Source organism: Varanus komodoensis, unplaced genomic scaffold, assembly GCF_004798865.1.
Source record: "Varanus komodoensis strain SLA01 unplaced genomic scaffold, ASM479886v1 scaffold129, whole genome shotgun sequence".
NCBI classification, from domain to species: Eukaryota; Metazoa; Chordata; class Lepidosauria; order Squamata; family Varanidae; genus Varanus; species Varanus komodoensis.
In genome coordinates, this window is record NW_025335373.1 from 303,072 (window position 1) to 325,929 (window position 22,858).

Here is a 22,858-nt window from a genome sequence, read left to right on the forward strand (position 1 = left end):
CCGGGGCCGCCGTGCTTGGCCGCTTTCCGGGCCAGGCCGGCAGGCGCAGCGGGGCGCTTTGGGGCCGAGGCGCGGCGCAGATACCCAAGCGCCCCGTCCTCCTCCTCGTCCGAGGGTGGGCAGGCAGGGGGGCCTGCGCTCCGCCCCGGCTCCACCGGGGAACGCGAACTGCGCAATGCACCAGGGGAGGCGCGTGAAGCACTCTGCACATGTCCAGGGGCTCTTTCTGTTTCTGTTCCTCGAAGCCGCCGCCGGGAAGGGGCTGGTGCGCTGGGGAGATGGCTGCCGGGAAATGTAGTCTGCGGCCGGTGCGCCTCCTCCCCCCCTCTGGTCCCGCCCCTCGGTCCGCGCAGGCGGCGCGGCATGCCGGGAGTTGCAGTCCCGGCCCGGCCAGGAGGGGCTGGCTCGGGCTGGGGTCCCGGAGCGGCGGCGGCGGCGGGCAGCGCGAGCCATGCAGAAATACGAGAAGCTGGAGAAGATCGGCGAGGGTGGGCCGGGGCGCCGGCGGCAGCGGCGGCAGAGGACGGGACCCCGCCGCGGGGAGCGGGCGAGGGGCGGGGGCGGCGCCGGGGATGCTCCGGCCGGGCGCGGGGGGGCGGAGGGAGCGCCGGCAGGGCGGGCTCGGCTGCGAGCGCCCCCACAGCGACGCGGCGGGGCTCGGCTCGGGAGAGGCGAGGCTCCCCGGCCGCTTCCGAGGGCGCCGGTCAGCATGGCTGCCCCTGCCGGGCCCCCGGTTCCCGCAGCCCGGTGCACGAGCCGCCTCTTCCTCCCCCTCTCCCCCCCCCCCGCCCGGCCCGCAGGCACCTACGGGACTGTTTTCAAGGCCAAGAATCGGGAGACGCACGAGATCGTGGCGCTGAAGAGGGTGCGGCTGGACGACGACGACGAGGTGCGCCCCCGAGCGGGGTGGGTGGGGGCCCACCGGGCCCCGTGAGGCTGGGCTGCCCCCGCCCCTCTCGGGGCAGCCGCGGCAACGGGGCTCCCGCGGTGCAGCTTGCTCTGCCCGGGCGGAATCCCCCCTCTAGCATCCGGAGCCGGCCTCTCCGGGGCCCCGCAGGTCCCTGGAGTGCCCCGGCGGCTGCAGCAGCCCCGACCCCTGTGCCGGCCGGAACAGGCCTGTGCGTGCAGCCGCCTCCTCCCTCGCCTTCCAGGGAGTCCCCAGCTCTGCCCTGCGCGAGATCTGCCTGCTCAAGGAGCTGAAGCACAAGAACATTGTCCGGTGAGCCTGCCAGCGCGGGGTGGGGAGCCAGGGGCACGCCTCTGGGGCGCCAGGGCTTGCGCACGAGCCTGGGAAGAAGCCCCCCCCCCAGCATTTCAGTGCAGTATCCGTGCCCGCGGCTGACACAGCCTGTGCTTGCGCCGATCCAGACGCCCGAGTGAGGGCAGGGCAGAGGGCGGTGAGGCCCAGTGCCCCGCAGACCCGCGTCGTGGGTGCAGTTCAGGCTGCGGGCAAGTGCCCTCTGGGTCCTTCAGGGGCTCGGAAAGGGCCGGGTTGTCGGGGCCGGGGGGGTGCAGCCCACTTGCCTTTCGGGGAGGTCTGTGCCCTGCCCGGGCTGCTCCGGCCGCTGCAGTGAGAGGTGACCTTTCGGGAGCTGTGCAGCGCATTCTGGTGGCTCCACTGTGGCTCCCAGGTGCCGCCCGGTGCCTCTCCTGATGGCAGCATTTGATGCGCTGCTCTGTGGCTCTGCGTGATCTGTTTGCTTTGTTTCTGATCTGCTTGAGCAACAGGGAGGCCCAGAAGCCATCGAGAGGAGCGGTTCTGTCTCAGACAACAGAACGCTCCCTGGCGGCGGCTGCCCAGGCCAGGGGCGGCCAGGGCAGCCCGTTTGCCCAGGGTTGACTCGAGGCAGACCAGGGTCTCCTGGAAGAATTTTCGGGCCTGCCCGTATCTGGGCGAGGGCTCCCAGGGCGCAGTGGTTTTTAACAGCAGTGACAACATTGCTCTCCTTGCCCCATAATTATGCCACTGGGATGAAGAAAGGGGGTGTTGGGAGAGTAAACGGGGAGGGTCTTCATTGAGCAGAGGCCCAGAGCTCAAGAGACCCACCTGGGCGCGGAATTCGATCCTCTGCAGCAGCCGCCGGTGTGGCGGGTTTGGGCCTCTAGTAAAAACAAGGAGATCTCACCGTTTGGGCCCTGCCCCCCGCTGAGGCCCCTCTCGCGGGTGCTCCCTCGGCTCGGCTCGGCCCGGCCCTGCGGGCGGTGGGCGTCCCTGGCTGGGACGGGCAGCCGTCACCGGAGCCGCCGTTCTCCACCACAGGCTGCACGACGTCCTGCACAGCGACAAGAAGCTCACGCTGGTCTTCGAATTCTGCGACCAGGTGAGGAGCTGGGCGGAGCGGCGCCGGAGCTGCCGGGGCGGAAGGGGACCCGGCGGCTCCCTGGCGGAGGCTGCAGCAGAGCCCGTGGGCCGGGCGACGGGGGGAGGTGCCCCCCTGCGCCGCTGCTCCCAGTCATGTGTCCCAGGCACCTGCGCCCTTCTGTCTGGGGGGAGTCCCTGGCCGCCACGATTGGCACCCTCTCCCTTCCTGGAGCGCTTTGCCCGCCTGAGTGGCTGCCCCGACAGCTCTGCTGAGCGCCAGCCGGCTGTCTGGCCCGCCTGCTGCCGCGGGCCATTTGGGCGAGGGCCCTGTTCTCTGGACTGAAAGCGCCCATGGGCCGCATCTGTCCCCTGAGCCCCGGGTGGTTCCCGGTCCCTTTCCGCGAGGGCCCAGCCCCGTGTAGGTCCCCTTGCTGCGGGGGGAGGGGATGCATCGCCCGTGCACAGGCTGGGGGATCCTCTGCTTGCAAGGAACGGGGCTCCCAGGTCTCGAGACGTCCTCCAGGCGATAAGCAGTACTGGGGGAGGGGGCTCAGGCACGGGGGGGGGGGTCCAAAGGCGCTGGTCCAGCTGCCACCTCCCTGCTCTCCTCTGCTCCTTGCAGGATCTGAAGAAGTACTTTGACAGCTGCAACGGGGACCTGGACCCTGAGATTGTGAAGGTGAGGTGGGCTGCCGCGGCGAGGGGAGCCGGGCTCCAGGGGAGGCCTGGGTGCTGCCTCGGGCCCGGCCCTTCGGTCGCTGCAGGAGTCACACCTTGCCACTGCCCCCGCTCTCGTCCCGTCTGTGCTTTCCCGCGTTCTTCTGACTTCCCCTAATGCAGGCGGTCTGTCTCGAAAGAAAGGCAGAGCAGCTGCGGAGCGGGGGCCGGGGGGCCCTCGCTCGCCCGGCGCAACCCCTCCGTTCCCCTCGCCCGCCCTGTGCGGACTCGGGGGCTGCTGGGCCTGCTCCAGTCTTGGCCGGGCCGTCAGCGTCTCTCTCTCCCCCCCCCCCCCCGTCCCCCAGTCTTTCATGTATCAGCTCCTGAAGGGTTTGGGGTTCTGCCACAGCCGGAATGTCCTGCACCGGGATCTGAAGCCCCAGAACCTGCTGATCAACCGGGTGAGAGGCGGCGGTGGAGCGTGATGGCTGACGGATGCAGAGGATGCCGGGAGCAGCGCAACCCCGCTTCGCCCAAGCCCCTCCTCGCCTTGGACAAGTGTGCGGGAGCCAGGGCTGAGCCAGGGCTCCCCCCGTCTGTGGGGCGGTGTGTCCTGAGGGGCGTCCTGCGCCAGCAGAGGGTTGGGCCCGCCAGCCTTCCTGCCTCCCGACCCCGGCTTTATGGCCAGGCAGACGCCGAGTTGCGGCTGGGCCCCTCCCCGGGACGGGGCCGGCACAGCCACCCCCAGCGAGAGGGGTACCTTTGATGGCGGGTGAGGCACGGGAGGCGGGGGCGCCTGGCCGAGGGGGCGCAGCCGCAGTGTTTGCCGAGCCTCGTGCGCCGTTCCTTGTGCGTCGCTTGCGCTGGGACCATGCCTTTCCCCGCAGCGACAGGTCGGCCCAGCCCCACCCGGCCGACCCGGAGGGCATGGCTTGAGGCCTGGCCAGGCCCCACAAGTGACTCGCGCGGCCGTCCTTCGGGGTGGCCACTTGGGGCTAATGTGGCAGAGGCCCGGGGACCACCCCACGGGCTCCTCTCCGCGTGCCTGGCAGGGGCTCCCAAGTGAGGGGCAGAGGTGGGGCACTGACTGGGCCGCATCCCGCCCTTTCCCACGACTTCCCTGTTGCTGCACGCAGAACGGGGAGCTGAAGCTGGCGGACTTCGGGCTGGCTCGGGCCTTCGGCATCCCCGTGCGCTGCTATTCGGCGGAGGTGAGTGGACGCGCACGGCATGCAGGCTAGCGGTGGGGGGGCGGACGGGGGGGCGGACGGGGGGGCAGTCCCAGCCCCAGTGGGTGGCCCCTCTCTCAGCCTGCGGGCCCCCGGCTCCCCCCACGCATGGGCTGCCCTCTGCCGCCGCTCCTGGGGGTGCGGCTGGCACAGGCCCCCGGGACGAGGGAGCGGCTCCCCCGCTGTTGCCCACCGGCCCACCCGGCCCTCCTGCCCGCAGGTGGTGACGCTCTGGTACCGCCCCCCCGACGTGCTCTTCGGGGCCAAGCTGTACTCCACCTCCATCGACATGTGGTCCGCCGGCTGCATCTTTGCGGGTGAGTGTAGGCCTGGGGGGGTGGCGGGGGCCACCGCTCCGAGCTGCCGCTGACCCCTCCCTGTCCCCCCAGAGCTGGCCAACGCCGGGCGGCCCCTCTTTCCAGGCAATGACGTGGACGACCAGCTGAAGCGGATCTTCCGATATCCTCTGCTTGCGGCCCAAGTGGCTGCGGGGGTCCCTGGGGCCGATGGAGGCCGCACCCCGTGGGGTGGGACAGCAGGAGGGCCCGCGTGGTCCCGCACGGCCCCCAGGCTGCAGGGAAGGCACTCGGTCAGCCTCATCCTGCCGCTCCGTTCAGTGGGACGCGAGTGGCACGTGCCGCGGGGGGGGGTGCTCTTGGGCCGGCTGGGGGAGCAGCCGGTGGGGAGGGCTGCCAGGGGCCACAGGACAGTCCTTGACTTGCACACGCTGCTGGGGACACCCACGGAGGAGCAGTGGCCGGGCATGACGAAGCTGCCGGATTACAAGGTCAGGCCTTGCCCTAAGGTCGGGGGCGGGGGGTGGTCCAGGCCCCGGGCACAGGAGTTGCCTCGCTGCAGCGCTGGCGCCTGCGCGGGGTGATCCCGGCATGTGGGGGCTGTTGGGGGGCCGGGGGGGGCCACGGGAACTCTCCCTGCCCACCCCGCTGCCCCAAACTCCCAGCCCTCTCTGCTCCCTCGCAGCCGTACCCCATGTACCCGGCCACGACCTCCCTGGCCAACGTGGTGCCGAAGCTGAGCACGACGGGCCGCGACCTGCTGCAGGTGAGTGTCCCCCGGCGGCCCCCCCCCCGGCAGCCTGAGCTGGGTGTCCCTGCAGAGCTGCCCCCTTGTTCCAGGGTGAGGCTGCACCCCTTTTGTGGCCTCAGCCCCGTGTCCCCGTGCGCTTCCGAGCACCCCAGGTCGGGGGTGGGAGCTGCTCCCCGGGGGGGCTGGGGGGCTACCCCCTTTCCCAGGGAGCGTCTCACCTTCCCTCTCTTGGCTCCCCAGAACCTGCTGAAGTGCAACCCGGTGCACCGCATCTCGGCCGAGGAGGCGCTGCAGCACCCCTTCTTCACAGATTTCTGCCCCCCCTAGGCCCCCGCACGGCTGGGGGAGCACGTGGCCCTCAGCACCCCGGGTGCCCCGCTCTGCCACCCGCAGAGGGGCTGGGACCAGTGGGATGCAGCAGGCCCCCCGCCGCCCAGCGCAGCCCTCCGTGGGAGCGCGACCACCGGGCCGTGCCTGGGATGCCGGGGGCGGTGGGCGGGGGGGCGGGGGGGCTTGTCCCCGATGTGAATGTTTGTGGCGTCCATAAAGTGCAGCTTCTCCCCTCTGCCCAGGCCCCTTCTTGCCGTCTGCTGGGGAGGCTGAGGGGGCGGGCAGCGCGGGGGGGGTCCGCTTGCCGGGCAGGTGGAAGACGACCTGTCCGGGTGCCAGGGGGGAGTGCTTTGCCTGGAGGGGCTCGCAGCAGCGGGGGGAGGCCAGCCACAGGCCCACGTGCCCTCCCTGCCTCTGGTGGCCAACAGTGGCGGGCCGGTCGATGTGCCCGAAAGCGGGGGCTGCCCCGCTCTCCCCTAAACCTGGGGCTGCAGGAGGACCCCCCACCCCCCAAGAACCACACAGGGCAGCACGTCAAGCTGGGCGGACTTTAATGGCAGCCTTTCCCTGGGTGCTTCAAGGCCCGCCGTGGGGGAGGGGGCGCACCCCCCAGGTCTTGGCGGGCCAGTCCGGGTCGTCCCCGTATTCCAGCCCTTCTGGGCAGCGGTGGGTGCCCCTGGAGCCCGCCAGGCGCGACACGGTCCCTGCGGGGGCTGCGCTGACCGTGGGTCGGTCCAGTCTGGTCCGGTCCGGCGGATGTGGGGAGGGGCCGCCCCTCAGCAGGCGAATTCCTCGAAGCGGCCTAGAGTTGCGTGACGAGGTAGCGTGTCCGGGGCGAGTCCCGTGTGGTCCAGGCGACCGCGCAGCGCGAGGCAGGGGCCCTGGGAGGGTGGGGAGGGTGCGGCGTGAGGGGGGCAGAGGCCCCGAGCGCAGGCCGCGGGGCGAGCTGGCAGGGCAGCAATGAGCGCATGGGGGGAGCGGCAGGGGTGCTGCAGAGCCCCCCAGGAGCAGTGGTGGAGGGGGAAAGGTGCTGCAGAGCCTGGGCCTCTGGGTTGGGGGGGGCTTGGCCTGAGGGGGACCCCTTTGGGCTGCCCTTCGCTGCTCCTGTTGCCCCACGGCCCACCCCACTCTGCGGGTGCCCCCTGGATGAAGAGGGCTGGCTGGTGGCAGGCAGCTGCGGGTGTTCAGTGCCGTGGCCCGGTTTCCGGGGTCTACTCGTGTCCCCGCGGCAGCCCAGAGCAGATGGGGTGCCTGCCGCCTCGCAAGACCTCTGCCCAAGATTGCTGCCGGCCCCCCAAGCCGCGCAGTGCGGCCCACCCCACCCCCTGGCTGCAGGAGAGCGGCCCGTGCTGGTGCTTCTCCGTGGCCACAGTGGTCGCTGTGGCTGAGGAATTGGGGGTGGGGGGCACGATCACCGAGCACTCCCCTTCCCCTTGGGAAGTTGCTGGGTGCCGGAAAAGCCTCGGGCTCCGCTCTGCAGGACTCCAAAACCCCAGACCTGCACATGCCGCTTTGCACATGCTCAGGAGTCTCCGAGAGAGCCTCAAAGGGGCCGGTCTCCTCAGATGGGGAAGGGGGATTCATCCCTGGGGGCCGCTCGGCTGGACAGACCTGTGGGCAGGTGGGACGTGCGCGTGGGCAGCCGGCCGGCGTCTCCAGAGCCCATCCGCCCTGGACCTTTGCTGCAACGGGAGCCGGGGGGGCTGTGGCACGGTGGGGCTGCCCCCCCCAGCAGAAGGGCTGCAGCGCTGAGGGCTGCCGGGCTGGGCCTGTGGGAGGCACCCTTGAGCCGGCCCGGCTCCGTGCAGCCCCCGAGCCCGTCGGCAGAGCCCCCCCCGGCTGAGGCTGGAGGGGACGCGGCTGCCCGCACACGCGCTGGGGGCGGGGGCCAACTCGCACCTGCCCCCGGAGAGGCACTGCTACCTGGGAGGCCGGGGCAGTGTGCTGCCGGGGCTGCGGGACAGGTCCACATACTCCTGGGCCCGTGGGACGCGGTGGAGATGGGGCGCAAGATGGAGACACAAAGGGAAAGCAGGACGGGGGGGGCAGAGAGGGGGAGGGGGGGCAGAGACGACGGTGAGGCTCATGGTCCCGGTGCAGCACAGGGGTCCCACGCCAGAGGGCCCCGCAGCCATGCGCAGACAGCCCTTCCACCCCTCCAAGGCCTCGGCTGTGGGGCAGCGGCCGCCTCCACAGTGACCTGAGACAGGAAGGCCGCCGGCCGCCCAGCTCCCCCCACGCCTCTTCCCTCCCCTCTCCTGCCGTGGGATCTGCTCCGGGGTGGAAACGGGCTTCTCCCTCAGGCTCCAGGCCCTGGGGGGGCTTCCGGGGTCACTGGGAGGCCTCCCCGCCCACGTGCAGGGGAAGAGCCCACGGTGAGGCCGGGGGCGCTTTACCAGGCTCTCGCTGTGGCACCTGTCCGCCTGCTTCCTGGACTGGTAATAGCCGAGCAGCTTGTCCCGCAGCACCTGGCCGGAGGCAAGGAGGGCGAGGTGGGAGAGGCGACTGTCCCCAGCCCTGCCCACCCCGAGGGGCGGCCGGCGTGGGCCCCGGCGCGCCTCCCCACCCCCTCGGAAAGCGGCCCCAGAGCCAGTGTCAGGATGGGGGAGGCCCTGCCGCAGCACGAGCCTTCCTGCCCGGCACAGCCGCCCCCCACCGCAGCAGCGTGTGGCGACCCGGGGGGGGGGGGTGAACGCAGCGGGCGGCTTCAGGGCTCGGCCCAGGCAGGGCCTTTGGGAGGGGCCCCCGCGGTGTGGCCAGCATCCCCGATTAGAGGTGGCCAGCGCCCCTTGACCCACGTGCCACCACCGGAGGGGGCGCTGGCAGCTTGGGAGCCTCCCTGATGGTGGGTGGGGGGACCCATGTGCCCGGCCTCGGGGGCAGCATGCTCGTGCCTTCCCCCTGCGGGGCGCGTCTGGCCTGCCCTCCCCCCCTCGCCCTCCTGCCCCAGGGCAGCTCCGGCTCGTCTCGAAGCGCCAGGCGCCACCTGCGGCTCCCACTCACCTCGTACAGGTAGTCGAAGATCTCCAGGATGGTGAGGAGGCTGGCGCCGATGAACAGCCCCATCTGGCCCCCGATGTCGCCTGGGGGGCAGCAGCGGCTTCGGCTGGGCTGTCCCTCCCACTGGAGCCGACAAGCCCCCCTCCCACAGGGATGCGCCTGGAGGGCCCCCCCACCGCCTGCTCTCCTGGCCCTCCCGCCGAGCCTCGGCCCCCTGGAGGGCACGACGAGCAGCCCTGCAAGAGCCGCTGCCCCTGCCCAGGCCAGCGGCCCCGGAGCCGCCCTCGGGGGGCTGCCTGGAGCGCCCCCGCCCCCTGCGCTCACCCAGCAGCCCAGCCACCTCGTAGGCCTTCTTCTGCTCGATGGTCTCGTAGTTCAGGGCCTCGAAGAAGATGTCCAGCATGAGCAAGTTCTCCCTGGAGCAGAGATGCGCGTCAGCGGGGTGGCGGAGGGCGCACAGGGCCCGAGGACGGCCGGGCGACTGCCGGGCATCCCCCGAGACAGTTGGCGGGGGGGGTGGGGCGGGGGCCTCGGTGCCCCCTGGCCGCTGGGGGCCCGGCGGGACACTCACACGATGTACTGCTCGCTCCGGTTGTACTTCTTGGCCAGGTACTTGGCTGAGGCCTTGCTGGGGATCTTGACCACAGAGAGCTCCTTCCCGTAGCGCACGGTCTCGCAGGGCGTCTGGCAGGAGCAGAACTTGTCGTCCTTCTCCACCAGGAAGTCTGGGAAGGGGGGGGGCGACACGGGGCTGGAGGGGGCTTCGCCTCAGCACCCTTGCTTGGCACCCAGTCCCGCTGGCACAGGGAGGCGGTGCCCCTGCGCAGGGTGCGAGGCCAGGCCCCCCCGGGCCCCCCGCAGCGGCTCGCAGAGGGCGGGCCAAGGCTTACCCAGGGCCGGGTTGGCGCACTCCTTGTACTGCTCGGGCGTGCAGACGTTGGCGTTGCCTGCCCGAGAGAAGCAGAGGGGCGGGTCAGGCGGCGCCAAGTGTGGGGCACCGGCCATGGCCCCCGCCTTCCTGTTTGGGGCGCCCGGCGCACAACACACCTGTTGGGGAAGGAAATTGCGTGGGGAGGGGGCCCCCCCAGGGCTTCTGCGCAGGGCCACGTGCTCCAGGTGCCTCTCGGGCACGCGCTGGCGGCGACAAGCCCAGTGCCGCCGTGAGGAGCCGCCCGGGCCCCACGGACCCTGCGCTCGCAGCGCCTGACCTGGCATGTGCACCATGCGGCAGTTGCAGTTCTCTGCCAGGTAGCGCGTCTCGCAGTCGATGCGGCAGGCGGCCATGCTGTAGTTGGCGAAGAAGGCGGACTCGATGGGGCCGGCCTTGCAGTCGCCCCACGGCGGGGGCAGGTAGAGCAGCTGTGGCGAGAGACGGCAAGGAAAGGGCTGCGGAGCCCGCCCGGCCCGTGCCGCGGCCCTCCTGTCGAGGCCGGCCCCTGCTGGCCCCGCCGGGCCCCCGCTCCCGCCGAGCTCGCGGCAGCCAAGGCGCAAGAGCCCCCTGGGCCGGGGGGACGGGAGATACCCTTTGCTGCTGGCACGAGACGAAGGTCTGGAAGCCAGGCGCCACCCCGAAGCCCAGCTGGTCGATGGAGGGCGGCTCGTGCTGGCTGTGGATCTGCACCTTCACGCCGGCCTCGTACGAGGTCTCCTCTGCAAGGCACGCGGGGATGGCTGTCGGGGCCCCGAGGCTGGCTCCGTGGCCCCCGGGGCGGGCAGCCATCCCTCCGAATCGGCCCGGGCCATGTGGGTGGCCCTCCGTGTCCCCGCGCGGTTGCCAAGGCAAGCTAGGCCGCCCCGTGGCAACCGCTGCCTTCAGCGGGTGCTGTGCTGTCCCTCCCACAAACCCCCTTTTGCCCCCGTCCTAACGAGGGCCGGGTAATTTTACAGCTGGGCAGCTGCCCAGCCTGCCTGCCGAAGGCGAGCCCCACCGCTCAGCGCCCCGAGGGCGATGCACCCACCCGCCAGTTTTGCCCCGTTCGCACCGTTCTTGGAGTCTGACGGTGCCCCTTCCTTCCGGTCCTGCTCCCTCGGCTCTCCTCACCCAGCCAGGCCTGCTCCAGGCCCCCATGGGGCTCAACTGAAGGGAGACCCCACAAGGACGTGGTGGGCGCTTGGCCGGCAGCCCCCCGCTTGGCTGCTCCCGCTCCCAGCTCGGCTCCAGCTGACCGGGACGAGGGGCCGCTGCCCCCTTTGAGGGCCTGGCTCCTGAGGGAGCGTGGCATCTGCAGCCACGGAGGTGGAGCTGGCCGGGAAGGCTCCTTCCCAGGCGCAAGATGGACTGCAAACGAACCCGCAGAGCGGGCGAGGGGAACCCCACACAGCCCCCCCGAGAGCCCCCCCCGGCTGGCTGGAGGGCGAGGAAGGTTGCTGCCGGCCAGGAGTGTGCCGAGGCCCCGGCAGGGCCGCTCACCCGTGTCTCCCCAGACGGGCAGGTAGTCGTCCTGCTGGATGTTGAGCATCAGCTCCAGGCCGTTGCCGGTCCCGCCCTTGACGGTGCTGAGCAGCTCGTGGCCGGGAGCTCCCGAGTTGAAGGTGTAGCACTTGCCCAAGCGGGTGAAGATCTGCGGAGGGGAGGGAGGGGAGGGGGGAGGGAGGGAGAGGCAGGCTGAGAGGCACCGGACAGAGACGGGGGGGCCCTGGGGAGGCAGCCCCCGTGCCCCGTCTGGGTGGGGAATCACTCCGGGGCAGCCTTTCCTCGGCGCGCCTCCCCGCTCGCCTCTGATGCGGGGAAGGGCAGCTCCGGTGGCAGCCTGGAGTCTTTGGCCCCAGCATGGCCAGAGGCCACAAGGCATCTCTCTCCGTGCCCCACGCTGGCACACCATGGGCGGGAAGCCCATGCCTGGGAAGGCCGTGCAGAGCCCCCCCCCCGCCAGTCCCCCAACAACTGGGAGGCACAGGTAGGAAGCCGGAGGCTCTCCATCCTCCCCCTCCTTCCCAGCACCGCAGCTGCGGCGGCTCGCGCAAGCCCCTTCCTCTCCGTTTCACTCCTGCAACAGCTTTGGGGTTCCAGCCCAGCTCCTGCGCCCCAGTCCAGCGCCGCCCTATGAGGCCACCGGGAAGCAGCCTCTGCCAGTCTCCTCCTCCTGAGGGTGTTCAGTCGGACGGCTGTGCAACGTCTCACGGGAGCGGACCCGCAACCGAGCTCGACGGGAGCCTTCGCTGTGGCTGCGCTCAGGTTCTCCCAGCAGCCTCTGGAACAGCCCCATGGGGTCCAGCGCCATGGCTGAGGGGAAGGGCCCCACTCCTCCCGCGTCACACCGGGTTCCCCTCTGCAGGTCCCCCGTTCTGCCCTGCCTTTCTAAGCTCGGGAGCCCAGCCCGGGCAGCCTGTCCCTCGGCCAGTCTGCTGCCGTTCACACCACGTTGTCCAGCTCTGCAGCCGGCCGATCGCTGACCAAGAACCTGCGCGCTCCGAGTCTGTCACTCGCTCAGTGCAGCCCCTGGCAGGCAAAGCTGGGCCTTGGGATCCCAGGTCGCCTCGAGTCACGGCTGGGGCAGCACGGGCACACGGACGGACGGAAGCCTCCCAATCACCCAGACGCAGACAGACGCCGGGCACGCGGCGGATGAGAACGCCTGTCACAGAGGCCTGCGTGCCAAAACGGGAGGCACCCCTGCCAGAGGCACCTGGAACGGGAGGCCGGGCACGGGTGCCTCTGTGCAAGCACAAGCGCCCAGGTGAGGAAACCCAAGGGAGACAATCCCTCCCCGTCGCCCCAGGAACGTGCTGCCACCGGAGCGGTCGAGGCGTTCCTGGGTGGAAAATGAAATCAGGAAGGGCTTCCGCCAGGACGCGCAGTGGCCGGGAGTCCACATGGACCGGGCCTTTCTGGCAAACTGGTCACATTTCTCAGCATCCTGAGGGGCTGCCCAAGAGCTGTTGGCCACGCGGCTGACCCAAAGGAAGCAGCCCTGGACGCGTTCCCAGCGCGGCTGCCCAGAGACTCGTAGGGGGTGCAAATGTTGAGGAACCAAATGGAAGCAGCGACCGCAGGGGTATCAGATTTAGCCTACATTCACAAAGCAGATGACCAAAGAGGCTCAGAAGAGCGACTGTCAGAAGAAAGATGAAAGGGAGTCAAGAGGCTTGCAGGAAATTCCCATCCACAAAGGCAGAGACTGGGGAGCGTGTAATCCATACGTGAGGTAGGACAGCAGCAGGGTGAGCGAGCGCGCCAAGGCAGCCGAGTCTTGCTCGAAGGAAGGAGCAAAAGGGAGCAGCTGCTTGCCGGAGGGATGCAGAATCGTGGGCCAGCAGAGTGGGAAGGGGCCAGGCAGGCCAGCCGTGCACACGGCCTCGCACGCTCGAGTCGGCAGTAAGCGCACGAAAGCACATTTCAAGGGCATCTCACTTGCAACATCAAAGCCACCGGTAAAGATTTCTTTAAAGAGACAAGAGACTCAACTCGAGCGGCCGTTGGACCGTTGGACGATAGGAGAGTAAAAGGAGCCCCAGAGGAGAATGGAGAGCGCGCAGAGGAGCCGAATGGGTCCTTTTCATCCGTTTACTGCCGAAGAGAAAGGGCGGAGATCCCTGCCCAAAGGGGTGTTTTCAGGAAGTTAATAACTCAGAGCCAGAACTCAGATACGGAATTGCCGATCTTCTAACAAAAACATGTAACTTGTTGCTCAGACCAGCCTCTGTGCAAAAGGACTGCAGAATGGTCCCCCGAACCCCATTTTTATAAGGGAACCAAGGGGCTTCTGGGAAATCACAGGCCAGTTGACTGAATCCCTGTTCTGGGCGAACTGATGGAACGAAAGAAAGAATAACCACGCAGACGGACAAGCGGCTGCAAAGGAGCAGCCCGGCCCCTGCGAGGCAAGTCCTGCCTCGCTGGCCGATCCCCGAGAGCAGCGGCAAGCGCGTGATCGGCCACTTCCTTCCGAAAGGCTTTTGTCGGAGTCCCACCGAGGATTCCTGAGAAACCAGCAGTGGGGGAAGAAGAGGCGCTTCTCAAATGGATCAGAAAGTGGTCAGTGATCAGTAAGAAATTAGAAATAGAATAGACGGGTTTTCCCCAGTGCAGGGAAGCAAGCAGCACCGCCACCCGCGGGGGCGTCTGGTGGGTCCAACGCTCTTCAGCCTCATTTATTTATTTATTCATTTAGAAAATGTCTATGCCGCCCCATTCGCCGAAGCCTCGGGGCAGCTCACAAACATAAATAAACTTCGTTAAAATAATATAAATTAACAGTCATAAATTAGCGGGATTTAGGAGTGATCAGAGAAGGGGGCAGGTTTGTTGATGACATCAAATTATTTCTCGCAGTTAAAACACAAGGGATTGTGAGGCGCTCTGAAAGGGTCTCTCCGAACTGGGGAGGGGCCAACAGAGCCTGCTGGTCTTGCTGGAGAGCACGGGCGGGAGGGTGCGGGTGCCCTCGCCTCCGCTTGTGGGGCCTCGCGGGCAGCTGAGCCGAGTGCCGGACGAGACGGGCCCCGGCCTGGCCGGCAGGGCTGCCCCAATGCCCTGTGGGCCAGCACGGGGCTCCCCGGCACCTCCATGGGCCCCGACTCCCCGGGCTGCGGCAGGTCCTTCCACGTCACAGTGAGGAAGGGAGGGCTGGCCCAGGAAGCAGCCCCCTGCCTGCAGCGGAGGGCCCTCCGGCCCGGAGGCAAGGGGCCCAGTCCCTCGCCTAGCTGGGCTCCTCCTGCCCCCGGTAACGGGGCCGGGGGGCCGGGGGGCTCAGCTCGGCCAGCCCGCCCTCCTCACCTCTTGCCCGCCACAGCTTGCCGGCACTCAGGCCGTCCCAGGCACGCCATGCTGGCCGTTCTCAGGCAGACCCCGAAGCAGGCCAGCCTGGCCGCGTCTCCACAGGCCACGCCAGGCCGGCTCAGCACAAGGAAGCCACCTTCGCTTGCTGGGCACCTTGCAGGCCCGCCGGCCGCTGGACCGCCGCGCAGGCGAGCTCTTTCCCTGCCTGCACATCCTGCCCCCTAAAGGGAGTGCTTGGGGTGGTCTGCACGGGAAGCGATCCGGGCCGGACGATGCAGGAGCAGCCTGAAGGCCGGAGCCAGGCGCCTTTGCCCGGCCCCGAAGGCTGCCAGCTGTGCCCCAGAGCGGCTGCCCTGCGCCTGTCCCCACCCCTGCGAGGAGGGCCCCCCGGCCTGCTGCGCAAAAGGGTCTCCCTTGCTCAGGGACTCTGCCGCGAGCCCAGCCCCCCAAGCCGGGCCTCGTCGCCGCTAGCGCTGCAGGTCCCCCGGAGCCCCTCAGGGGGAAGAGCAGAGGCGCCACGAAGGGGAAGATGCTCGCCAGGACACACGACAAGCTGGGGGCTAAGGGGCCTGCAGCTGGCACTTGCCAGCTGATTCGTTCCCTTGAACTTGGCACATGCTCAGATGCCTCAGCAGCCCACAGTCTGCCACATGACAACCGAACCCACAGGCCACAGCCCTAGTCCTGCACTGGTTCTCCAGTCGGATCGACAGCTCGATCGTGCGCTTCGGCCTCCTTGCCCTCCTGGGACTGGACGCCAAGAGGAGTCCAGGCCGGGTGGCCTCAGTGCCCCTTGCGATGCCACGGCCCCGTGACTGGCGGTGGCTCCGAGCGGGCGAGCGGGCGCTCCGGCTGCATGGCTGCTGGGAGTCAAATTGTGCCGACTCGGCACCTGCCTCCCGCAGGAGCCTCTGCTCCGCATTGCAACCGGAGCGGCCTCTGGGACCGCGGCAGCGCGGCAGAGAAGGGGGCCGGGGACTGGCAGCCCAAAGCGCCCTTGCCCCGTCCCTGCCTCTGGGAGCCCAGCCGCGGCAGGCGGCGGGGAGAGGCCCGGGGAGGGGAGCCCATGGCCGGGGGGATGGCGAGGCGCCCGCAGCTGCACCCGTGCTCTGCAGCTGCTGTGCCTGTGCGCCCAGCTCCACCCCTCCCTCGGTGCACACTTCGCTTGCGCCCCCCTCCCCGCACTCCCGAGCCCCAAATAGCAGCCGCCCACCGGTCGCATCCTCGCAGCGGCAGGCAGGAACACGTGACCACGCTCCATCGGCGAGCACGCGGCCTGGCAGGTGAGGCAGTGCCCCCCGCACTCACCTGCAGGCTCCCGCCTCCCCCAGCTGCAGACGCGCTCCCCAGCGCCAACTGGTCCCTGCCTGCCGCGGGAGAAGCACCCCAGCCCTCCTCCCGGGGGCCTCTGCCGCGGTCTGATGCTCGCTCTCCCGCAGGGGGCCAGGCCGCCTCTCTGGCGGCTTTTGCCACCCTGGGTGCTCAGGGGTGGGAAGGGAGAGCCCCCCACCATGAGAACGTGACCGCGGAGCCGGGGTGGCAGGCTTGGGGCTGCAGGGCTGTCCGACGGGCCCCGGAAGCTCCCCGAGCCATGCATGGGGCGGAGAAGGCACAGCCACGCCACCCGAAGTGGGCAGAGGGTGGGCTGGCGGCAGAGTCTGCGCGGCCCCGGAGCAAGTGGCCCGGCCCGGGCCCGCCAGACGACACCGGTGGCTCTGTGCCCGGCCGTGGGAGCACGGCCAGCCCAGGCCTGGTCAGGCAGGCCCGGGAACGGCAGCGAACGCCGCAGCTGGGGAGGGGCGACGGAGCCGAGGCGGAGGCACAACGGGGCCCGAAGGACTCACCCCGGTGAAGTTCTCCGGACCACACTCCCGGGTTCCAAAGCGGCAGGCCAGGAGCATGTCCTCCAGGCCGTGGCCGGTGCGCTCGGTGAACTCCCGCATGTCGAAGTGCGCGCTGGGGACGAACGGGGGGTCGTCCCCTTCCGGGCGGCCCAGCGCCCCCAAGTACCGCAGGTGGTCGGCGGGCTCCACGCCCAGCAGCTCCCGGCCCAGCCAGTGCAGGTCGTTGCGCGTCAGCCGGGACCGCCGGATGCGGTTGAAGTTGCAGAGGCTGACGGCCGGGAAGAGGAGCTGCCGGCCCTCCTGCTCGTCCAGCATGGTGACGTGGTGGTATTCCCGGTAGTACTGGACCCGCTCGGCCACCTGGTACAGGAAGAGCCCTGCCGCCCCCAGGAGGGTGGCTGCCCAGGCCACACGCCGCGGGGTGAGCGGCCCCGGCAGGAAGACGTGGCTGAGGCCGTGCAGGGTGCAGGTGCTGGCAAAGGCCGCCAGGCCGGCTGAGGCCCCGGGTGCCGCAGCGCCCGCCTTGCCTTTCCCCATGGCCCCGTCCCCGGGAGTCCGTCCGTCCGTCCGTCCGTCCGTCCGAGGGCAGAGCTGTCTCTGCGTGCCACTGGCTGGGCCGATCGTGTTTCGGGAACGTGTGGGAGCCGGGGGTGAAGCAAGCTGGTGGGAGGGACTGCCCCGCAGGTGACCAAGGAGGCCGGCCGGTGGCGGCTGGCCGGCTGCCAGGCTGGGAGCCCTGGGGGAGGGGCCGGAGCAGCCGGCCGTGCGCTGGATCTGGTGGCGGCAAGTCCCGCGTGGCCCCAGACGCCGCTCGCGCCACGACGGCCCCTTCTCAGAGCTGCCGGCAGAAGAGAGCCCAGCAGGTGCCTCTCAGCCGAGGGGACACAGGCCCTCCTTCCACACAAGCCAGCCTTCAGGCATGGGAGCGCCTTCTCTTCCTGGGAGCAGTAGTGTCTGGCGCGGCCCCTGAGGCAGACCGAGCTGCTCCCCGGCAGCCTGCGCTCACCGTTCCCACCTTCCTGGCTCGCCATCCCCACACCCCTCTGCGGCCCGCTGCCAAGAGAGCTGTGGGGCAGCTTCCCGCATCCACTGGGCCGAAAGCCCTACCTCTCATCCTTCCCAGAACAGGAGCTCTTGCCCAAAGCCAGCACCAAGCATTCGCGTCCCCAAGGCAGGGGCTGACCCAACGGGCCCCCCCTCCCAGCCGCCACCGGGCTGGGCCGGCTCCCCTCCCCGCGCACGCGGGCGGCCTGCCCAGATGTAGCTCAGAAGGAGCATCGCTCGCCTTTGCCGGCGGCTTTGTCTGGGCTGCCCAGCAGCGTTGCCGTTTTCAACAAATGTGGCCGAATTTGCAGGAGATGCAAAATCATTCACGGCAATTGAGGCCGCTGCGGATTCATCACGAGGCCTCAGGAAGGCGGGCGGGAAGCCGAGCCAGAGTGTGGGAAGTGTGGCACGTCGGGAGACACGCCTGAGCTGCGCCCAGAGCGCGGAGCCGGGCCATGGCGCTATCGCCGCCTCGTGGGGCAAAGAGGACCGATAGTGGGCACATGCTGGCGACTGCAGTATAGGCATCTAATTGACAAAAATGGGCAAAAGGCAGGAAACGGGTTGAGGTGCATGCATGATCCCCGCGGAGATCTGGGCACTGGCCACCTGTAGCGGAAGCCACGGAAAGGAGGCCGCAGCAGAGGCGGCCTCCATGCAAGCAGGGCAGGCGGCCCTGCTCCCCCGGAGAGGTGTGCCAGCATGATGCAGGGCGTGCGCCCGTTGGAGGCGTGTGGGAGGGCGTGGGGAGGGCGTGGGGAGGGGGGAGCGGCGCCACGTGGGCCGGTTCTCTGCTCACTTCCAGCCGCAGGGCCTGCGCAGCCCCTTCCACCATGTGAGTCTGCAGAGCTGGCGGGGGGGGGGGGGAGATGCTGCCCTGGCAACAAGCTCCACTCCCGTGAAGGGAATCACCGTGGCAACCGATTGTCCCAGGCAGGGAGGACTGTGCACTCCCACGGCAACAGATGCGGAGGGTGCGGCAGGCAGTCTGGAGGGTGTCCCGCCAGCCGAGCAGGGGGAGGAATCGTCTGCCAGGTGGGGGGCAGGGGGCTGGGGGGCAGCAAGGATGCCGGAGGGGCAGGGCTGCGAGGGCATTGCTCTGCCAGGAGGAGGAGGAGGGATGCTGGCCACCTGGCCGAGCCCCGCTGAGCCCCGCAGCAGGAGCTCCGCAGCAGCTGAGCCAGGTGGGGGCGCAGCAGGAGCGCTGCCAGAGGGCCGCCAAGCCTTCCACGGGTGCCAAGGCTGCTTCTCCGGCGGTGCTGGGTGCCCGCAGGCCCTGCTGTGTGCCCGTCCATTCGTGCTCAACCCCCAGGCATCCCCAGGCGTCCGGCCAGTGAGGGGCTGCTGAGCGCACAGCCTGCTTGAGGGGCCCGGTGCCTGCCCAGAGGCCAGCTAGCCTGCCTTCGGGATCCAAGGGACCGGCGCCCCAGCACCCCACCCTGCTGGGGGTCACGGCAGACCTCTGAAGGAACGCCCCGCGACATCCACACACACGCCAGAGCCCCCCCTCCTGCATCCGGAAGCCTGAGGGGCCCTGCCTCTTCCAGCTGGCAGGTGATGCCTCGCTCGACACAGGTGCTCAGAGACTCAGGCCCAGCCCGGTGCTTGGCTGCTGCGGGCTGTCACCCTCCCCGCTCTGCCCCTCCAGGCCTGCCACCCCCCCAGCAAGCACCCCGGCTGCTTCTTCAAACGGGCCAGGCACTGTGCAGCAGGCCTGCAGAAAGATGGGGCGACCCCTTCGTTGCTGGCCCTGCCACACACAGCTCCCCTGCTCCCAGGCCAGGGGGGTCCCAGGAAATGAGGCAAGGGCCCAGCAGTCCCCCTCCCCTTCCTCCCACTCTGCCCAGCTCAGAGCCCACGACGGGCAGCCAGGCATGTGGCTCTGTGCCTGCCAAGGCCTCCCTGGCACCCCGGGAGCTGGTGCCAGGGCCTGGGTGGGAAGGGCCTTCCCTGGACCAGGCGAGCCTGGAGGAGGGCCGATGGGAAGCCGGCACATCCGGGCGACGGCCAGGGAGCTGCGAGCCAGAAAGTCCTCAGGCCAGGCTCGCTCAAAGCCTTCAGGGCATCAAGTCCCCCACCCGCTCTGGCTCTGGGGCCGCATGCAGTGCCCCACTGGACAGCCACATCTGGCACCAGCCTGAGAGGGTCTGGGTCCTAGCGGGACGGCCTCTCCTGCCCGCTGCTCACACGGGCGGCCCCCCAAGCCCGCCTGACTCCAGGAGAAAATTGGCACGGATGCGTCAGGGTGGCCATGGGCCAACACCCCCCTCCCCGAGAGCCCGGGCCAGAGGCCATGCAGGCAACAGTCCGGAGGGCCTCAGAATGGGAGCAGGTCCAGCCCAGCCTGGCAGCAGACCGGGCTGCTTCCCGATCCCCATGCCCCGACGGGCTGCCCGAGCCCACCTGGAGAGCTGCGAGCACCCCAGGGCCCCCGCAGAGCTTGCAGGAGCATTCGCAGCCACCTGCCGAGCCCGTTGGGCTGTCCACAGGGCGAGCGGCGGCGGATCGAGGCACGGCCGTCTGGAACAGCCCGAGGGCAGCAGCCGGGCCTAGGCCCTGCCCTCCAGGCCGCAAGTCGCGCGGGGAAGGGGCGCCCTTATCCCCGCGCGGAGGCCGCCACAAGAGCCCGCCGGCCGTGGGCCGCCTCCCGCTCCCACCCTGCACGCCGCGAGGACGGGGAGGAGGCGAGCGCGCTGCCCTTGGGCGCCCCAGCCCTGCCCCGCGCGGGCGCCGCACTCACCACGGAGAAGTTGCGCGCGCTGCAGTGCGCGCCGCGGAAGGAGCAGTGCCAGAGCATCTCGGCCATGTCGTGGCCCGTGCGGTTGAAGAAGTCGGCCATGTCGAAGGCGCGCGCCTTGAAGCCCCTGAAGTTGGCCTTCTCGCGCAGGGCGGCCAGCGCCTCCGGGTCGGGCGGGGGCGCGCGCCCGAGCTCGTCCCGCGCGCCCAGCAGGGCCAGCAGGTCCCCCACGTGGTAGAGGTCGTTGCGCGTGATCTTGGAGAAGCGGAACTCGTTCAGGTTGCAGATGGTGACGGCCGGGAAGGTCAGGTTGGGCACGGCCACCTCGTCCAGCTTGGTGACGCGCGGGTGGCTGAGGAAGAAGGCGGCGCGCTCGGCGCACACGAGGGCCAGCAGCGCCAGCGAGCCCAGGAAGGCGAGCGCCCAGAGCAGGCGGCGCAGCGACAGCGCGCCCGAGGGGAAGACGTGCCTCACCCCGTGCAGGGACGACGCGCGGGCGAAGGCCTGCAGGCGCGACGGGCGCGCCCCTTCCCGGCCGCGCTCCGCCGCCGCCTCCATGGCCGGGCGAAGCGCCGCCGGGGCCGCGCGCCGCTGCGCCCCTCTTCGCCGGAGCTGCGCGGGCGAGCGGCCCCCGGATCCGCCCCGCCCTCAGCGCAGGCGGCCTCGGCCCCCCGCCCGGCTCGCTCTGGGCGGCCGTTCCTGCCGGCGGCTCATGCCTCGCCCGGCGGGACGGGGCCCCGCGCTCAGCCCCTGCAGCTCCTGCTGGCGCTGCCCAGCCCCCCAGGGGGAAGCCCTGCGCGGGGCGGCCGGGCGGAGCGGAGCGGAGCTCGCGCGGGTGCCGCCGCAGCTGCTGGCTCGGGCTCGGCTCTCCGTCGCCGAACGCGCTCCGGGAAGCCGCTCGCTCGCTCGCTCCGGCTCCGGCTCCGGCTCCGCGCGGCGTCCCACCCCCGTCCGTCCCCCCGTCCCTCCCTCCCTGCCTGCCAGCCACGAGCGTGCAGCCCTGCAGGCGGGAGGCGGCCTCCCCCAGCCCGCAGCCGGCCCGGGCACCCGCCGCACGTGCCGCCGGTGCTCGGCCCCCCCGCTCCCCCCTGCCCCCCCCCCCGCTGCTCGACCGGCTGCCCCGTGGAAGCCCCCGGGCGGTCCCGCCTGCCGCCAGCGGGCGCTCCTGGGCTGCCTCCGCATGCCCGAGAGGGGCCCCGGGGCCAGGGAGCAAAGGGGCGGAGCGGGGCAGCCTCGGCGAGCGGTTCCTGGGCCCGCGCTGCCCGGGGCATTGGCGCCTCGCCTGCTGCGGCTGGCGCCAGGGGGTCCTCCCACATCTGTGGGCGGTGGGCATCCCGAGAAGGGGCCCGAGGAGGAGGCGCCTGCAGAGGAGGGTCGAGGAGCCTGTCCCCTCGTGGGGGGCAGCCCTGCGGCTGGTCCAGGTCAGGAAAGGGGCGTGTCCCCCCACACTTGGCGCTGAGCTGCCGGCTGGGCCTCCGTGGCCGGGCAAGCAGAGGGGCCGACCGCAGGGGCGCTCACTGTGCCGTTCCGGGAAGCCTCCCCCACACTGCGATTGTGCCCTCCTTGCCTGGCAGCAAAGGCTGATCGCAGTTGTGCGGGTGGCTCCATCATGCAGCGGGCCTAGCGGGAGGCACGTCCCCCCCCCCCATGGTGGCAGCTTGCCTGCTGTCAGAAACAGAGGGGGGGAAGCGACTCAGAAGGGACCTCCCAGGCCATCTAGTCTGACCCCTGGCTCCAGCCATCTCTGCTCACGTAATGCCTAAGAGGCATCTTGCAGAAGGAGGGTGTTGTGCTGAGGAAGGGGAATGACCCCGTGACGCTCCACGTCTGTCTCGCACTGCAGAAGACAAGCGAGCCTCCTTCAGGGTGGCTGGCCGGGGCAGCGTGCGGCACGCACTCCCTGGTCACGCGGGCCGCCGGATTTGTGCAGGACGCTTCGGCTGCACGGCAAACCGCCTGCCTGCCACGAAGTTGCGTGTATTGCATGCCTTCTGAATGGCTTTGCAGGCCGCACTGGGGGAAATGGTGATAAGGATGTGGGAGGGAGGGGGGCCGCAGCACCAGAGCCGTCCTGTTGCCAAGAGGGCGGAATATGGCCAAGGGGAACGGCTTCCCCTAGGCGAAGCGGCCAGACAAAAGTGTATTTTATCTCCCTGCCAGTTCGGCAGAACGTATCATAAGGAAAGCTGGATTAGGGTCACAGGAAGGAGTGCAGCTTGACCGAGGACACAGCCATAATTTAAGGCTACGGCAAGGGGCGGCATAGAAATGTTTTAATAAATAAATAAATAAATAAATAAAATACGCAGGTGACAGCATCTTACTAGCCAGAAACAGCAACGAATGGAGAAAAGCTCCCGACGACAAAGTGCGGGTTGTGCCAAATACGAAGCGGCACAATTTTAAATGTCAGCAATGAGGAAATGGAGGGAAAGTGTCTCTTGGCTCAGTCGCCTGTTCCAAGGGAGAGGGCAGCCAAGAAACTGGAAGGCTGAGACTGGGAAAAGCAGTAGCGAAGGAGCTCCGAGAGGCCATCTCAAGGGCAACAGTGTCGGCACCAGGGTGTTCCCCATGACCACGGACGAGTGTGAAAGCTGGAGGGAAGGCAACTGAGTGGACCCCGGACTGAGGCTGTTGCGCTTGGCCGCACTGGGAGCAGCCGGGACTCTGCGGAAGGCAAGCGTGAAGCTGAACGGAGAGGAGAGGGAGGGAAGACCAGCAATGGGGCGCATCCCCCCCAAAGGAAGCCGCAGCCTGGAGTTTGTGAGGGCTGAGCGGGGCTGCGAGGAAAGGCTGTTTGGAGGGCTCTCATCCGGAGCGTCCCGTACCTTGGAGATGCCGTGATGGCGTGTCGAGGCAAAAAGCCCCACCTTAAGGCGTAAGGCCGTGGGATCCGAGTCCACGGCCACCGACCGAGAAAGGGGTCTTGACTGGAAGTGTCAGCCC

At 69.8% G+C, this 22,858-nt stretch overlaps 2 protein-coding genes across 2 annotated transcripts; one reads left to right on the plus strand and one right to left on the minus strand.

The window, feature by feature from the left end:
* Nucleotides 1–391: 391 nt before the first annotated feature.
* On the plus strand, nucleotides 392–5,737 carry CDK5 (cyclin dependent kinase 5). Its single transcript, XM_044422537.1, has 12 exons — nucleotides 392–488; nucleotides 801–889; nucleotides 1,152–1,219; nucleotides 2,261–2,321; nucleotides 2,925–2,981; nucleotides 3,325–3,420; nucleotides 4,096–4,170; nucleotides 4,409–4,505; nucleotides 4,578–4,647; nucleotides 4,915–4,975; nucleotides 5,170–5,250; nucleotides 5,476–5,737. The coding sequence occupies exons 1-12, from the start codon at nucleotides 452–454 to the stop codon at nucleotides 5,560–5,562; spliced, it is 879 nt and encodes a 292-aa protein (XP_044278472.1). The 5' UTR covers nucleotides 392–451; the 3' UTR covers nucleotides 5,563–5,737.
* A 604-nt stretch (nucleotides 5,738–6,341) lies between these two features.
* Nucleotides 6,342–20,470, minus strand: ASIC3 (acid sensing ion channel subunit 3). The gene is made up of 13 exons (XM_044422516.1): nucleotides 19,916–20,470; nucleotides 19,579–19,695; nucleotides 17,414–17,703; nucleotides 16,129–16,966; nucleotides 10,976–11,126; nucleotides 10,088–10,215; nucleotides 9,774–9,924; nucleotides 9,456–9,512; nucleotides 9,137–9,290; nucleotides 8,890–8,981; nucleotides 8,569–8,648; nucleotides 7,962–8,033; nucleotides 6,342–6,446 (listed from the first exon to the last, which is right to left on the minus strand). The coding sequence occupies exons 1-13, from the start codon at nucleotides 20,468–20,470 to the stop codon at nucleotides 6,342–6,344; spliced, it is 2,790 nt and encodes a 929-aa protein (XP_044278451.1).
* Between the last annotated feature and the right edge of the window lie 2,388 nt (nucleotides 20,471–22,858).